At 41.9% G+C, this 16,523-nt stretch overlaps 1 protein-coding gene across 1 annotated transcript; it reads left to right on the top strand.

The window, feature by feature from the left end:
• Window positions 1–1,674: 1,674 nt before the first annotated feature.
• LOC131702745 (CTTNBP2 N-terminal-like protein) lies at window positions 1,675–15,999 on the top strand. Its single transcript, XM_059004751.1, has 5 exons — window positions 1,675–1,832; window positions 4,491–4,598; window positions 10,062–10,292; window positions 11,283–11,390; window positions 11,956–15,999. The coding sequence occupies exons 2-5, from the start codon at window positions 4,500–4,502 to the stop codon at window positions 13,348–13,350; spliced, it is 1,833 nt and encodes a 610-aa protein (XP_058860734.1). The 5' UTR covers window positions 1,675–1,832; window positions 4,491–4,499; the 3' UTR covers window positions 13,351–15,999.
• Window positions 16,000–16,523: the final 524 nt, after the last annotated feature.

Genomic DNA, 16,523 nt, shown 5'->3' on the forward strand with positions numbered 1-16,523 from the left:
ACCCAGCAGACACTGCTGGGGTGAAACAGGTTTCTTTAGAGTATTTCTCCACTGATGTAATCAGTGTACTGAATAAAGGCCACCTCTTCAAAAACCACTGTCCCTTGTCTGGTCTTTCTGAGAATATTGGTCAGTATTCTGAGTCACTCTTCCAAAATTGGTTTTTATTTTAATTTTTTTATACACTTAATATCTTTTCTTTTAGACTTGTCTGGGCAGTTTCCTACACACTGGTACAATTTAATTGTCTTCGGCTTGACAAATAAGCTGTCTGAGAGTGTTATTGATTGATACAAATAGTGTGGGTGGAATATGGAGTGAAATGAAATCTATTCATGTTTTTTATAGACAGCAAATTAGATCCCACCTCCAAGTCAATAATTCATTTATTCTCTTTGTCACAAAGTGTTCACTTATTGTGCTTGCGGTATATTTGTCTGTAATGACAAAATATGAAAGGCAATGTATATTCCTGGGTGTTTGTAATTGTATTATAAATGTCTTCTTGTATTTGGTATTAGCTACAAACAGTATCCTATGTTAAAAATTCAGACATACATTATTTGCAATTGCAATTGCAATCTAATGCTTCAATAACCTTACCAGTCATTTATAGCTAAAACTCAAGGGAGTCCCTTATATAACTTTACCACAGTATTTTTGCATGGTAGATTTTCAGTTTTCGTATGCATTTACCATGCTTAGCCGTGTGTGTGTGTGTGTGTGTGTGTGTGTGTGTGTGTGTGTGTGTGTGTGTGTGTGTGTGTGTGTGTGTGTGTGTGTGCGCTTTACCATACCTCTGTGTTTTACAATGCTTACTTATGCTTTACCATGCTTTCACTGTGCTTAATTACACTTTGCTTTTTAATGGATATACTGGACATTGGACACAAAAATGGAGTGAGAGTACATGAAGGTGCTTGGTTGGCAGGTGCTTATATCTCATCTAGATCTAGCAATCATAAACCATCACATCCTGGTGACTGTAGACCAAACAGTGTGCCCTAAAGCACAGGTATCAGGGCACAGTTACTATAGCATTGCATTGTATCTCAAATTTAAAAATAAAATCTGGTAAGAATGCGCTGATAAGAAACTTGACTTTAAAGCAGGTTCAAGTGAACTGTATAAGATTCACCAGCAGGGGGAGTTTATTGTCAGCGGTGTCAGTCATATTTTCCGGCTCCAATTCACCTGCTGTGAAGGCTGCTCCGTTCCCTGCTTTGTATGCATGCAGTCTCGTTTTCTGGGTCGATGTACTGTTATTTTGAAGACCTGCATTAACATTGCACCTTCTTTTTTAATACACACACAGACTTCACTGCAATTACAACAGCTTCCGCTGCAGTAGTGTTGACGATCAGCAGGAGAAGTCTTGTTTGGAGGCGCTCCGATCCCACCCCTTTGCGCAGCCACCGCCTCGCTGAACAAGGCGATCCTGTTTTAGACGCATATTCTGAGGGTGTTACCGGACCAGGAAAAAAAAAAATGTGTTCTGGAAAACGCCACGCCCACAAACTTAAGAAAAGGTGTATTGTGGAAGATAAGTATTTGCCGGAAATTACTTCATCAATCAGAACTGGGCTACAAAAAAAATCCACCCTAAACAAAGAGATTTAGCCAAAGCTTGAGCGACTGCCTTCAACCCGCCCACTGCCGCTGCCCATAGGCTGCGCGGACCTTCCATCCCTCCAAATCCATCTGACTTATTTGTCTGTGACAATGTCAGTCAACGTGGTCCAGTTTCCGCTGCGATTGCTACAGTGTTCAGAGATTTATTTTTTGGATGGAGGAAAAATACCGGTAAACAATCAGCGGCTTGGAGTAGAAAGGTACATTTCTGTGTGTTTCTGTGTGCTTTGTGTGCATTATTTTAATATAAACACCGTCTTCATTACATTAGACACGTTCCACGTATAGGCAGTGAGCTGTAACTTGCTAACTAAACTAACGCGCATTTTAGACTGAGAAAGGGGGTGTTTTGGTGAAACCGGTAAAGCAGAACTACCATTGCTTGGGTTGCAAACTAATAAACGAACACTGTTGATTTACGAAACACATTTTCAGATGTATGTCGCTGCAATCAGTTTAATCGCTGTAATAATGTACCGCAGTGATGGCGGTACGGGTTGCGCACACATAACCAATGTGCTGTGATTTTGATGGGTTGCGGAACGCTGTTTCAGTCGTTGCATTGCAGGTTGGAAGTAGCAGCTTGCTGAGTTTTGAAACTGTATCCATCCTCTGTAATGAATGAGCTTCAGTTACAGCCAGTCGAATCGGCGTGTTTTGTGCATTTGTTAAACGTTGCAGTCGGTGGTGATTTATTGTACATGTATTCGTGGATTTACCCACCTGCCTAAACAACCATGGAGCCCTCGTGTCCGCTTTGTAGTCATCGATCTCCCATGAGTACCAACCCAACATGTTCATATTCCTCTCTAGTTCATTTTCATGTCAAAATAATCCGGAGCTTTCTAAAGTATTTCTAAATTCAACACTGTTGAGTGTTTTAATAGTTATGGATGAAGGTTCACAATAGATTCTTATTTGTGACAGGAGCAGAATTTGTACCAGAAGTGAATTGCCTAGTGTTGTGGTTCCATGTATTTATTATTTATTTATTTGTAATGTAATATACAGTTTAGTATACCACATTATCAGTAGGACTTACCATTGATCATCCTAAACAAAGTATCTAAAGTTTTAGTATACGGTATTGTCAGTCAGTTACTGTCACCCTTACACTAAGTATCCAGCCCTTTTATCAGGGCAGGTAATAATTTCCTGTGGCCTGTTCAAAGTGAACAGGCTGCATCGAGGGCAGAGAGCAATGACTCAGAAATGGGTGTTACTCCTTGAAGTTCAGTAGATGAACTCTGAGATCTAGCTGCTGCTCCTGGACTCCTACAGCACATGAGGAATGTTGCTGGGCTTGTGTTTGCACTGACGCTGCACTTGGAAGTCCTGTTGTGTCTTGCTCAGTTGGTCGACTTGCACGGTTGATTTAATGAGCAGCAGGGAGTGGAATGATTTCCCTGTCGCTTGAGGGGCTCCTGTGATCACAGTGAACTGCGTTGATGCTTGAGGGGCTCCTGTGATCACAGTGAACTGCGTTGATGCTTGAGGGGCTCCTGTGATCACAGTGAACTGCGTTGATGCTTGAGGGGCTCCTGTGATCACAGTGAACAGCGTTGATGCTTGAGGGGCTCCTGTGATCACAGTGAACTGCGTTGATGCTTGAGGGGCTCCTGTGATCACAGTGAACTGCGTTGATGCTTGAGGGGCTCCTGTGATCACAGTGAACTGCGTTGATGCTTGAGGGGCTCCTGTGATCACAGTGAACTGCGTTGATGCTTGAGGGGCTCCTGTGATCACAGTGAACTGCGTTGATGCTTGAGGGGCTCCTGTGATCACAGTGAACTGCGTTGATGCTTGAGGGGCTCCTGTGATCACAGTGAACTGCGTTGATGCTTGAGGGGCTCCTGTGATCACAGTGAACTGCGTTGATGCTTGAGGGGCTCCTGTGATCACAGTGAACTGCGTTGATGCTTGAGGGGCTCCTGTGATCACAGTGAACTGCGTTGATGCTTGAGGGGCTCCTGTGATCACAGTGAACTGCGTTGATGCTTGAGGGGCTCCTGTGATCACAGTGAACTGCATTGACAGTGTCTGCATTGAAATGCCTTGAGTACAGTGCGGCGTTCCTCTGAGTTCAGGGTTTGTTCTTAATTACTAGTTGCCTGCCATAGATATATGTAACTTAAGCCAGATCATACGAAGTGATCTGTCACTTTGACTCAAGTTTATTTTTGTTTATCTTGCAATACACAGCATATTTATTTTGGACCCAACGATATACTGCTGAAACTCGGGACAGACCTTTGGTAAAAAGCTCATAGTTGCCAATAGTAAATAGGCTGCAAAACCAGTAAAAAGTGATGTGTCTCTTATTGTATCTGATTGAGTGTAACTCTGGTCAACCAGATGTGACTTAATTAAAGGGTACTGTGATACTCCAGCACAGGACCCCTGTGTTCAACCCTAAATTAGGGGTCATTTAGCATTTCTCAACAGTGTACAAACAGTGTGATGGATTTCAATATGACCATTTTTAATTAGCAGGACACTGCTGTGGACAGACAAATACAACAACACAGCTTTAAGTACACAAAACAGTAACATTTGCTTTGTTTAAATAGCATACATTCTATCACACTCAAACTATGCCAAGTCCCAGGTTTTGGGACCATGGTGAAATAAGTGGGTGTTGTTCCCAAGGCTGGTTGTGCCTCAGAGCTACACAATTTCATCCAGTATACATGTCCACATGGCCTGTGTCTGAGCAATGCTTTGATGACCTCAGATACTAATTAGAAATGTCTGTTTGTTTTCCCTGCATGATTTTGTACCTGTGCAGCTTTGTATTGTTAGGCAGCTTCTCTGTTATTCCTTTTAATAAATAATTGCAAACATATTTGATTTCCCAGAAAGCCAGGATGAACATGGAAACCCTGAGCAAGGCAGAGCTGCTGATGCTGTTCAGTGTCCTTGAGGGTGAACTTGAAGCAAGAGACCTGGTCATTGAAGCTCTTCGGGTAGGTTACTCCAGAACTCTTCTGAATACTCAATTACATTGATTCCTTCATGAATCTCTTTCACGGATTGTTGTGTGATCATGGGAGGTGAGTGTTTATTGTGTAGTTCTTGCTTGTGGTGTTGTTGTATAATGTATTGTTGTGTGATCATGGGAGGTGAGTGTTTATTGTGTAGTTCTTGCTTGTGATGTTGTTGTATAATGTATTGTTGCGTGATCATGGGAGGTGAGTGTTTATTGTGTAGTTCTTGCTTGTGGTGTTCTAGTGTTGTTGTGTAATGTATTGTTGCGTGATCATGGGAGGTGAGTGTTTATTGTGTAGTTCTTGCTTGTGATGTTCTGGTGTTGTTGTATAATGTATTGTTGCGTGATCATGGGAGGTGAGTGTTTATTGTGTAGTTCTTGCTTGTGATGTTCTGGTGTTGTTGTATAATGTATTGTTGCGTGATCATGGGAGGTGAGTGTTTATTGTGTAGTTCTTGCTTGTGATGTTCTGGTGTTGTTGTATAATGTATTGTTGCGTGATCATGGGAGGTGAGTGTTTATTGTGTAGTTCTTGCTTGTGATGTTCTGGTGTTGTTGTATAATGTATTGTTGTCTGATCATGAGGAGTGTTTATTGTGTAGTTCTTGCTTGTGATGTTCTAGTGTTGTTGTATTGTTGTCTGATCATGAGGAGTGTTTATTCTGTAGTTCTTGCTTGTGATGTTCTAATGAAATGCTGAGTTCTTCATTCCAGAATGCTACTAATCTTCCCATTCATTCTTGGCACAGTGGTGGTGAGAGAGAGAGAGGGAGGGAGGAAGTATTGTGTAGTTTGTTTTAAATGAACAGCCTGAAACAGGGACTGTGGGAATGCCTGTTTTCCTCTCCAGGGAGGCTCATGTCGCTGCTGGATTGAATGCAGCTAATCTTTACAAATGGAAGGCAGGCTTTTCCTGTCTCCTTGATTTAACGTCTCTCTGATTGTTCTCAAATGGACGTTTCAAGCACTAGGATTATGTAATGGTGCATTTTTTTACTACCCGCTCTGTGTGGTTCTAATTGCCAGGCTGTGTTCCGGTTCTTTCATTGGAGTTCCGGAGCTGCTCTGCATTCCATTGAGGATGGATCAGCAGTGCTTTTATAGAAGTGAGAGCCAGCCCCAGGATGTGCAGGAGCACTCTGGAAGTACAGTGCTTTACGTGGTGCTGTCGCTTACTCAGATATAGACAATCTGATTGATCTAACCTACGTTTCACACACCAGTGTATCAATGACAGGCAACTTGAACAGAAGAGCATCTCCTGAACTCCTGGTGAAAACCCTTTAACCAGACTAAGCAAAATAAAGAACGATTGAAAACACAAGAACAATGCAAGAAAACACTCTTTAAATGTTTCAAATCTTACTCGTGCAAACACTGTTTAGAAGGTACACAAAGAATTGTGTTTTCAGGATAGATATTTACAGGAACTTTGGAACCATACAATATACTGATTTTTCATTAAACTGTTGTTTTAAATAGACCATAAAGTACTAATAGATGTTTGGTGCTTCAGTATGGTTCCAAAGTTACTGTACTGAGTTATTTTTTTTTATTAACAGTCCTGGATGAATTACTTTATTCTGCCTTACTTGGCTCAGACTTTGTTTTTGTAGTGGCCTCCTGGTTTAACTCCGAATCGTATTATTAGGAATTAGTGGTTTCCTTTGTAAAATATATATTTAGGAATTATAATGCGTGAACATGAATTCGAAGGAGTTTTTTCTTTATTAAACAAATAGGATCTAATTGCTTTGGTGCGTGATAATTAAACTCCATTTAATAGTACGCTGTAGTCTTGCGTGTAACAATAGCTACAGTATTTATTTAACTAATGGGTGTGTAAATTCAAATACAGGGTTCTGATCTCGTGAGTTAGTCACTGTGCACTATCTGGGGGAAGTGATTCACAACAGAACAATGCAACAATAAAGATTTCTGAGTAACGTCTACAAGTTCTGTAATAGTGAGTTTCTTTTGAGTTCGATTACTCTCATTCTTTGGGATCTCAGTTGAATGCTGTTGTAGCAGGATCACTGAGAGCTGGCTTTGGGATCTCAGTTGAATGCTGTTGTAGCAGGATCACTGAGCGCTGGCTTTGGGATCTCAGTTGAATGCTGTTGTAGCAGGATCACTGAGCGCTGGCTTTGGGATCTCAGTTGAATGCTGTTGTAGCAGGATCACTGAGCGCTGGCTTTGGGATCTCAGTTGAATGCTGTTGTAGCAGGATCACTGAGCGCTGGCTTTGGGATCTCAGTTGAATGCTGTTGTAGCAGGATCACTGAGCGCTGGCTTTGGGATCTCAGTTGAATGCTGTTGTAGCAGGATCACTGAGCGCTGGCTTTGGGATCTCAGTTGAATGCTGTTGTAGCAGGATCACTGAGCGCTGGCTTTGGGATCTCAGCTGAATGCTGTTGTAGCAGGATGACTGAGCGCTGGCTTTGGGATCTCAGCTGAATGCTGTTGTAGCAGGATCACTGAGCGCTGGGTGTGTGCCGCTAGTCTTGGGAAGTCATTGTTTGACTTGTTTGCAGGCTGGCCGCTTCGTGTTTTCACATGCCAGTGTAATTGAAAGATGAAACACGACAGACAGGCAGGCAGAGTGTTTAGTAATGCTTCCCCCAGACACACTATTCATCAGATGAAAATGACTGCAATACAGATAGAGCTATAAATATAACCCAGGTTTAAACAGTATGTCTGGACTTTACATTGCAAGTCTTTCTCATTCCATTTATAATCACTTCACCTTTGTAGCAGAGAGATGGCACATTGATCCAAGTAAAGCCTGTGTTTCTAGTATGAAGTCATAGACAGTAGGATAATTACACCTAACAATTCCCATTTAGAAAGCGCCGCTTCATATTCTGTTACCAACAGGCTGAATGTTCTGCTCAACCACTGATATTTGTATTACAGTAGAAGCCATCGTATCTGATTTTAATTGGCTCCAGCGGTCCATCGGATATGTAACAGTATTGTATCTAAGACGGATGTTCTGCCACATTGTAACAGCTAATAAATGAACGATGTCACAGCCATTTTATACTAACACTACGGCAGTCCAGGGTGCGTGCCATTTTGGGATATCGATCATTTAGCAATGAAGAGCATGCTGACTGCTGATGATCAAATCAGTGATCTGTTAACTAACATTTTTAATCACACTTCACAGAGGGAAGTTCAAGACCTGCTGCATTGTTAAAGTATGCTTCCGCACAGATTCCTGTGTTTCACAGTGCATGGATCCACCTGATCTGTGCACAGATACATTCAGGGATATAAAGGGAGTAAAGAAGCGGCTGTATTTTACCTTCTCACAGAGTGCTTTGGAGTTGGTGTGATTCGGTAAGAGCTACCTTGAGGGTTCGAGGCTCATTCAGGGTTTGGGTGAATGTGGGGTCCCTCATTTAGACCTCTGATGTGAAGACCAATAGTAGCCAGTGTTATTGTTTTCAATCGCTGTTATTTGAAATGTGCATTGATTTCCTATGGCTGCTTATTCTATCACCAGAGTCCTATTTAAATCCATGATTGAATCCCTGGTTTTGATCTTGTATTCATTTCCCTTTCCACAGAAATCACAGCTCAGCAGTCTGAGAAAAACAGGAAATGGTGTCTAAAGTCCAATTCTGACACAGCCACTTATAACTAACAGAGGAAGTTACTGTATGAACCGCAAGATAAGCAAGGGAGTAAATGCTACTAGAAATGGAAGGATAGGAGAGACAGCCTTGAGTTAGCGAAGCAACTACCCAGAGATTCAGTGATTCAGTGCAAGAATAGCCAAACCCTTCTTGAACACAATGCCAAGGGAGTGCCCGTCTACAGCTACGGACAAACGTTTAGCATCATCCTGTAGAATTAACAAAGTCCAATGAAACCTGCTGAATAATGTTACCTTAACACAGCCCTTGATTTTATTGGTGCAATTGCAGATAAAGCAGTGTGCTCAATGGGAGAGATGAAGGGTATGTTGTATTGGTGCAATTGCAGATGAAGCAGTGTGCTCAATGGGAGATGAAGGGTATATTGTATTGGTGCAATTGCAGATAAAGCAGTGTGCTCAATGGGATATGAAGGGTATGTTGTATTGGTGCAATTGCAGATGAAGCAGTGTGCTCAATGGGAGTGATGAAGGGTATGTTGTCCATTGAGTTGGTTTTGTAAGGCAAAACAACGCTTCCATTAAACAACAAAATACTGCTCTTTTTAACCCTAATAATAAAAACCGGTTTCACAAAGTCTGGCACGTCCCAGATGAGACCACAGCCTCAGGTCGAGGGCCGTCCACAAATAGAAGCCATCTGTTGCTATTCCTTCTCAAACCAGGACATTCTTTTGCCACTAAAGGGTTAAATCATTTTCAGTCTCTTCATGCTTTGTTTTATTTGGCACCAGCTGAACACCTCCAAAAACGGTTTTGTTTTGACACTTCTTTGCTGGGTCCTAATTTCCTGTTTAGGAATACGAGAACACACGGAGGGTTGAAGATAAGCTTCCTGGAATAATAGGAGTTGAAATCTACTGCTTCAGCATTTCTTTTCAATGCAGTCTTTTTTTTTTATATATAACTTGGAAGTAATGTATTCAGTAAAACTCCATGTTACGTCAATCTGTGTACCACATACCATGCTTTAGTTAAAGGAATGGGACTTTTCCATAACAATTTCTTCACAGGAAGGTTTTGTTACTAAACCGGTTTTCCTGCATTTGTAGCCCTGTTCAAATGTTTTGGAAACTCGTTCTCTTCCTTGGTGACAGAGTCACAATAACTCTTAAACATCAAACTGCTCAGTGTCATGTTAGCATTCTTCTTGCACTTTAAAATGTGTTCATTACAGTTCAGTAGAAACCCTGTAAAACATAACATGAGAATGTGTTCGCTACAGCTCAATAGGAACCCTGTAAATCATAACATGAGAATGTGTTCGCTACAGCTCAATAGGAACCCTGTAAAACATAACACGAGAATGTGTTCGCTACAGCTCAATAGGAACCCTGTAAAACATAACACGAGAATGTGTTCGCTACAGCTCAATAGGAACCCTGTAAAACATAACACGAGAATGTGTTCGCTACAGCTCAATAGGAACCCTGTAAAACATAACACGAGAATGTGTTCGCTACAGCTCAATAGGAACCCTGTAAAACATAACACGAGAATGTGTGCTTAATGCCTCGTTGCTGTTATGAAAGCAGATTTGAAGGTGCTGTTTATTAGATGAACTGTGCTATGTCTGGTTAAGTTTCAATAGAGGTAATTCCGTTCCACCTGTTGGTATAAGGCTTAGCTTCTCTGGTCTAGTACTGGAACACCACCATATACTCTTCTCTGGGATTCCAGACTCGCTTCTGCTCTCTTGACACATGGTATTGTGAACAGCATGATTTGTGCATCACGTAATGTAACTGGAGTGTTTGCTTTCTCCTCTTCCAGGCACAGCAAAGGGAATTGTTCATCCAGAAGCGCTATGGGAAATACAATGTGAGCGACCCCTTCCTGGCCCTGCAGAGAGACTATGAGACCATCCCGAAGGACAGACGAGAAGAGGAGAGAGCAGCCTGCCCTAACCCCCTCTCCGTGCTTAAGCTAGTCATGTCGCACTGCAAGACCATGCAGGAGAAGATGTTGTCTCAGCTGGCTGCTGCAGAGAGCAGGCACAGGAAGGTACGAGGTCACTTCAGCCACGTTTCCACCTGCACCCTACACCGCTCTGTCCGTCTCCTCTCCTTCTAGTACCAAACTGGGCTGCAGTTAAGTGGGTAACACAAAAATAATCAATGCGCCATGGAAGACATAAACACAGAGTGATGAAGTCCACTGATGTTTGTGTCTTTTTATTCACACATTATTTTGAAGTTACTCACAAAGAGCCATTGTGTTTCCTGTTTATACCACACAGAATTAACTGTTTATTTACATGATACACTGAATTAAGTAATGAATTCAAAGCGTAGTGAAGCCGCTACTGTGGCCTCACTCTGTTATAAGGTCGCCACTGAAATATGAAAAATAAATATATGTGCAGTATAAAGTCCAGCACGCCACCGAACAAGTCAAAGATGCGTGAAGCATCCTTCTTCATTCCTCTCACAGTGTAGGGCATTCACAGCCTTCATCTCCCCTCACAGTGTAGGGCATTCACAGCCTTCATCACTCCCCTCACAGTGTAGGGCATTCACAGCCTTCATCACTCCCCTCACAGTGTAGGGCATTCACAGCCTTCATCACTCCCCTCACAGTGTAGGGCATTCACAGCCTTCATCTCTCCTCACAGTGTAGGGCATTCACAGCCTTCATCACTCCCCTCACAGTGTAGGGCATTCACAGCCTTCATCTCCCCTCACAGTGTAGGGCATTCACAGCCTTCATCACTCCCCTCACAGTGTAGGGCATTCACAGCCTTCATCACTCCCCTCACAGTGTAGGGCATTCACAGCCTTCATCACTCCCCTCACAGTGTAGGGCATTCACAGCCTTCATCTCTCCTCACAGTGTAGGGCATTCACAGCCTTCATCACTCCCCTCACAGTGTTGGCTTGTTGCTAGCACCATATGAGGTGTTATTCTGAGCACGCTGCTGATGGATCTGCTTGTTGCTGTTCTCATCCAGTGTGTTCTGAGCACGCTGCTGATGGATCTGCTTGTTGCTTGCAGGTGATCGTGGATCTGGAGGAGGAGAGGCACAGGCACGCTCAGGACTCTGCCGAGGGAGACGATGTCACTTACATGCTGGAGAAGGATCGGGAGCGTCTCCTACAGCAGGTATCTGGAGAGCCCCACAGCGTTAACATATTGAATTGCATACCGCTTCATAGTTACAGAATTGTGTCAATCCTACATTTTGGCCATAGTTGTACAATAGAAAAACATGATTTTAAATAAACTTTTGTAAAACACGGCTGATGTGATTTCCTTATTCTACGGTGCTATTCAAGCAAACATCCAAGCATAGGAAAATACTTCATAAACATGTTCCTGCCTGAACAAACAGGTTACATTTGTGATCTTAAAGCCCTTCAATTAAAATATATAAGCACCTCTGAAAATTGACTGAATGCAGCCATAGAATTTGGAAAGTAATAGGGCTGTTTTTACAGTTATCGAACTATAAGGTTTTACACAGACGTAAAATATAACTTGTGTCAATTGAACTAGATAGAAGTGAAAAAAACACAGCATGCATAATGCAAAACTCAATGTATTGGGGAAATGTTTTGCATTTTAAGAAAGCAATGGATTTCATTTTTTTTTAAATCTAGTCATTGGATGTGAGAATTTGAAAACAAATGCATGAGATCTGGTGTTCATTTTTCATTTTAAATTCCAGCTGGACTTTGAGAAGTCGCAGGTAAAGAAGCTCGAAAAGGAGCAGAAGAAACACTGGGTTCAGCTGGAGGAGGAGCGCGCTCAACACAAGCAGCTTTCCAAGGCTTTGACCAAAGAATGCAAACAAGCAAAAGCCAAAGCAGCAGAGGAAGAGAAGACAGCCGCGGAGCTGGTACAGGTGCTGGAGCGAGAGAAGAGTACCGTGCACCAGCGAGAGGAAGAGCTGCAGGCAGAGAGGAAGCGAGGCCTGCACATGGAGGCACAGGCTGAGAAACAGCTGTCGGAGTTCGATACCGAACGGGAACAGCTGCGAGCCAGACTGAAGAGAGAAGAGAGCAGGACGAGGGGTCTGGAGGAAGAAGTGGAGCAGTTAAAGAAAGCCCTTGCAGAACTACAATCAGCAGGACAGGCTCTGCAGGAAACTCACAATCTGGTGTCTGTAGCGACTGGGTTCGACTGTGTTGATCTGATCTCTACCACCTGCCAAACCGAAAGCTCCCGAATGGAAACCACAGGCGGGCCGAGCGAGTCGACATCACCTGCAGCAACCAAGCCCTCTGCCCTTCCTGCTCCGCACAGCCGTGTGAACGGCCATTGCAGCTCCGCCACACTGAAAGCCAATGATCTACCTGCAGGAAGTGAAACCGATCCCCAGGACAAAGCGTTTGTAAACCAAGAGAACGGCTTGGAGAATGGCAGCTCCAGTGGCATTCATTCACCAGCGCAGGTGGCTTCACAGCTTCTGATGAGCGTCTCGCCAAGCAGCACGGCCTCTTCCTCTCTGACCTCATCTCCATGTTCCTCTCCGGTGTTAACCAAGCGGCTGGGGGGGATTCCAGCTGGCAGTCCTGGATATCAGTCCTCGTACCAGGCAGGAATCAACCAGCGCTTCCATGCAGCTCGTCATAAGTTCCAAGCTCAGTCTGAACAAGACGGCGCTCCGCATTCTCCCCGGGATTTGTCCCCTACCGCTGTGGATAACACTGCCGCCAAGCAGATGGCTCGCAATACAGTGACCCAAGTCTTGTCCAGATTCACCAACCAATCGGGCAAACCCACTTCCCCAAACAGCTCGCCGTTCGGCACGGACTATAGAACCTTGGCCTCCAGCAGCTCTCCCAAGGGAGAGTCGAGTCACTCCAGCCCTTTGAGTCCCCTGTCACCAGGGATCAAATCCCCGACTATGCCCAGGTCTGAACGGGGAAACCCACCCCCCATTCCACCCAAAAAGCCGGGACTTTCCCAGTCGCCAGCGTCTCCAAATCCCTCGACCAAGTCGTCCAGCCCAACAAGCCAGCTGGTTTCCACCGCAGACTTGCCGAACAGCTGCTGCCTGAACAGCAGCATGGTGGAGATGGGCAAAGATCTTGATCTAATGATGCCAACAAGCAGCTAACTGAACCGCTCGCTCCTAATCCCAGTTTACAGAAACACTGTTTTACTTGTTATTTATTTTTCTAATAGATTAAGTGGATCATTGTTTTTTTTTAGATTTATTTTTATTTCGCTCGTATTTTACACCCGTGACTCTTCTTCCTATGCCTCACCATATAAATGTGAAAGTCGAACACGGACTTGGGTAGTTTTCCAATTAAATAAGTGCCTGCCAATTATTACTACAAACTGCCACCCACAATCCCCGCATCACTCCAGGTGTTCATCTAAATCTCTTTCGAATGAAACCAAATGAGAATGTATTTAAAACAGACTTTATATTGTGCTCCTCCTTCTATTAACTGTTCTATACCTGTAGAAGTTGCAAATACTTGAAGTCATTTGTAGTTTCAGTACATAGGACCAAAATCACTTGACATTGTCAGTTCATCTATTTTTATGCCATGTAGTAGATTTATTCACTAGCAGATACACTGAATTTTTTATTGTTAGCTAAAAAGCAAATGATAATGGACACCATTTTGTAATGTATCTTTTTTTTTTTAATATAAATATTTTATATAACATGAAGACACTAGGGGTGAAAAGAGAACCTGATCTTGTTTTTCAAGCTGCTGTTTGCTGTGTTTTCTGTTCATGCGCTTCCTGACATTCGTAATCTCACTGATTTATACGAATGATCTGCGACTCAAATAGTGACGTTTGCCTTTCAACCCTTTTCATATTCCCTTTATAGCTCACCTGAATATCCGCATGTAAGAAACAGGGTTATAGAAATAAGCTTCTGTTGTAATGGATGATTGTCTGTAGACATGAAATCAGCCTCTTGACCAAGTGTAACCATGAACATGCACTGTACGGTGCACACCTGTACCAGCATTTAAATATTACTCTGCACAGCTGTACCAGCATTTCAATATTACTCTGCAAAAAGTTCTTGGGTTTGGGATGCATTGAGGTTGTCGTTTTTCTTTGCTTTTCCACTAATCGGAAGCCTTTTTCTAATGGTGCTTAACTGTATCAGCAATAAAATAAGAAACAGAGGAAAGAAAGACGTTGGCCTTGGTAAAGCTCTCTTTTGAGAAGTGCTTTTACTATGACTCCTGTTTCCTGGGATCAATGAATCGTCAAGACAATCCACGATGAATTCAGGGTATTAAATCAGATTTCTTACAACAGAAAAGGGTTTTTAATTTGACTGTGCTTGTCTTCAATGAGCAGCAAGAGCCCTTTTAAATAATTTAAATAATAGTATTTAAATAATGAGATGTTTAAAATGACAAAAGTCCTTTTTTACTGGTTTCTAGTCACACTATAACCTTCAGCTTGGCTCAGCACTTCCCTTCCTGAAGCAGCATTTTAAATTTAGACAATGTGGATACATTGGAAACCACTGTAATTGAATACTGTATTAAAATATATGTAACAAAATATTACATATACTAAATACATTTTATATGATAGTTTAAACAGTAAGCTGTTCAAAGCAAATTTACAGCCTTGATGTTTTGTATTCCTTCGCTAAGCTGGATAATTACTCTCGATTCAGGAATGGTTTCTGACCAGTGAGAATCCTGACTGTCCATTCTTTTGTCCCGTACAGTACAACATACAGATAATGTAACACAATGAAACTTGTCACTCCGTAATCTGCCCAAACTAACTCAAGGTAGCAGAGCTGGCACTCAGACCACGTGGTAGGGCAGTTTGTAAAGAGCTTCATTGGAAATGGGAACCACAGTATTTTAAGAATCTAAGTAGCGGCATAAAACAACCCCACACATTTAAATAGCAGCCTTATTTACAGTAAGACTTTCTGCACCCTGATTATGCATTAAACGTGCCCTTTGGCAATTTAAGATATTTGATCAGTTAACAGCAATGTACTGCACTCTGAGTCTGGGCTTCGGTGCACAATTCAGGAGTACAGAGACTTTGTTTTAGTTTTTGAACCATGTAGCCAATGCCAGTAGTATAAGCAATATACATTATTAATACAAAACCAGCTCACATTTTACCAAGTGCTGGTTTGAACCTTCATACTGCCTGCTGGGTGAGTGGTGTGTTTAAGTCTGAGCACTTTGAATACAGCTTGCCACACTCAATTTAATAGAAGAACAGATGGTTTGAGTGATGTCACGTGGTGTTATTTAGTTATGAAATGACATCATTACTGGTTATTTGAAACAGTACTGTAACTAAAGGGTCTTTAGTTACAGGCTTTTTTGTTTTCCTACCAATAAGAATAATTGAAGTCTTCCTGTAACCAGACAGGTCATTATATATTTTGTATCCACTTATATTATTATTTGGCTTTTTTTGTATATGGACAAAAATTGCGTACCTAAAAATAAAATGACATTTTATATTTACATAATTATACTATACACATACATACGCACATAGGACATGTCATTATTCTTCAAGCACTAGATGCAGTGATTTGATTTTCTTTGTTTATTTGCAAATGATTTTACCCATTAAATGCTGCTACTAACACTATGTATGTAATACTGCTGAAAGATCACGAGTTATGCAACTTCAAGTGCCTTTTGAATTTGCATATTTTATAGTTTTTAATGCTCCCTATATTTCTATGTAGATGCAATCGGCAATAATCAATAAAATATCAATGTGAAACACACTTGCATTTTGTATTTTTAATTTCAAATGAACTTTTTACAAAAAAAACAAACAAAAAAAAAAACATATCTAAACATGACCTCTGTGGAATATGTGTTCCTCCAATGTGTGTGCTGATGTGTTTTCATTAGCTCAGACAAATGCAGTGACTCGTGTATTACTATTATTATTTCTTAGCAAACGCCCTTATCCAGGGCGGCTTACAATTGTTAAAAGGTATCACATTATTTTTACATACAATTACCCATTTATACAGTTGGGTTTTTATTATTATTATTATTTATTTCTTCACAGACACCCTTATCCAGGGCGACTTACAATTGTTACAAGATATCACATTATACATTATTTCACATTATACAGATATCCCCATTTTTTTTTTTTTTACATACAATTACCCATTTATACAGTTGGGTTTTTACTGGAGCAATCTAGGTAAAGTACCTTGCTCAAGGGTACAACAGCAGTGTCTCCCACTAGGGATTGAACCCACAACCCTCCGGTCAAGAGTCCAGAGCCCTAAACACTACT

Source organism: Acipenser ruthenus, chromosome 30 (genome assembly GCF_902713425.1).
Source record: "Acipenser ruthenus chromosome 30, fAciRut3.2 maternal haplotype, whole genome shotgun sequence".
In the NCBI taxonomy this organism is placed as follows: domain Eukaryota; kingdom Metazoa; phylum Chordata; class Actinopteri; order Acipenseriformes; family Acipenseridae; genus Acipenser; species Acipenser ruthenus.

Coding starts and splice junctions, on each gene's coding strand:
- LOC131702745 (XM_059004751.1), top strand. CDS start 4,500: ATGAACATGGAAACCCTGAGCAAGGCAGAGCTGCTGATGCTGTTCAGT. Junction 4,599..10,061: donor TGGTCATTGAAGCTCTTCGG/GTAGGTTACTCC, acceptor CTCCTCTTCCAG/GCACAGCAAAGGGAATTGTT. Junction 10,293..11,282: donor CAGAGAGCAGGCACAGGAAG/GTACGAGGTCAC, acceptor TGTTGCTTGCAG/GTGATCGTGGATCTGGAGGA.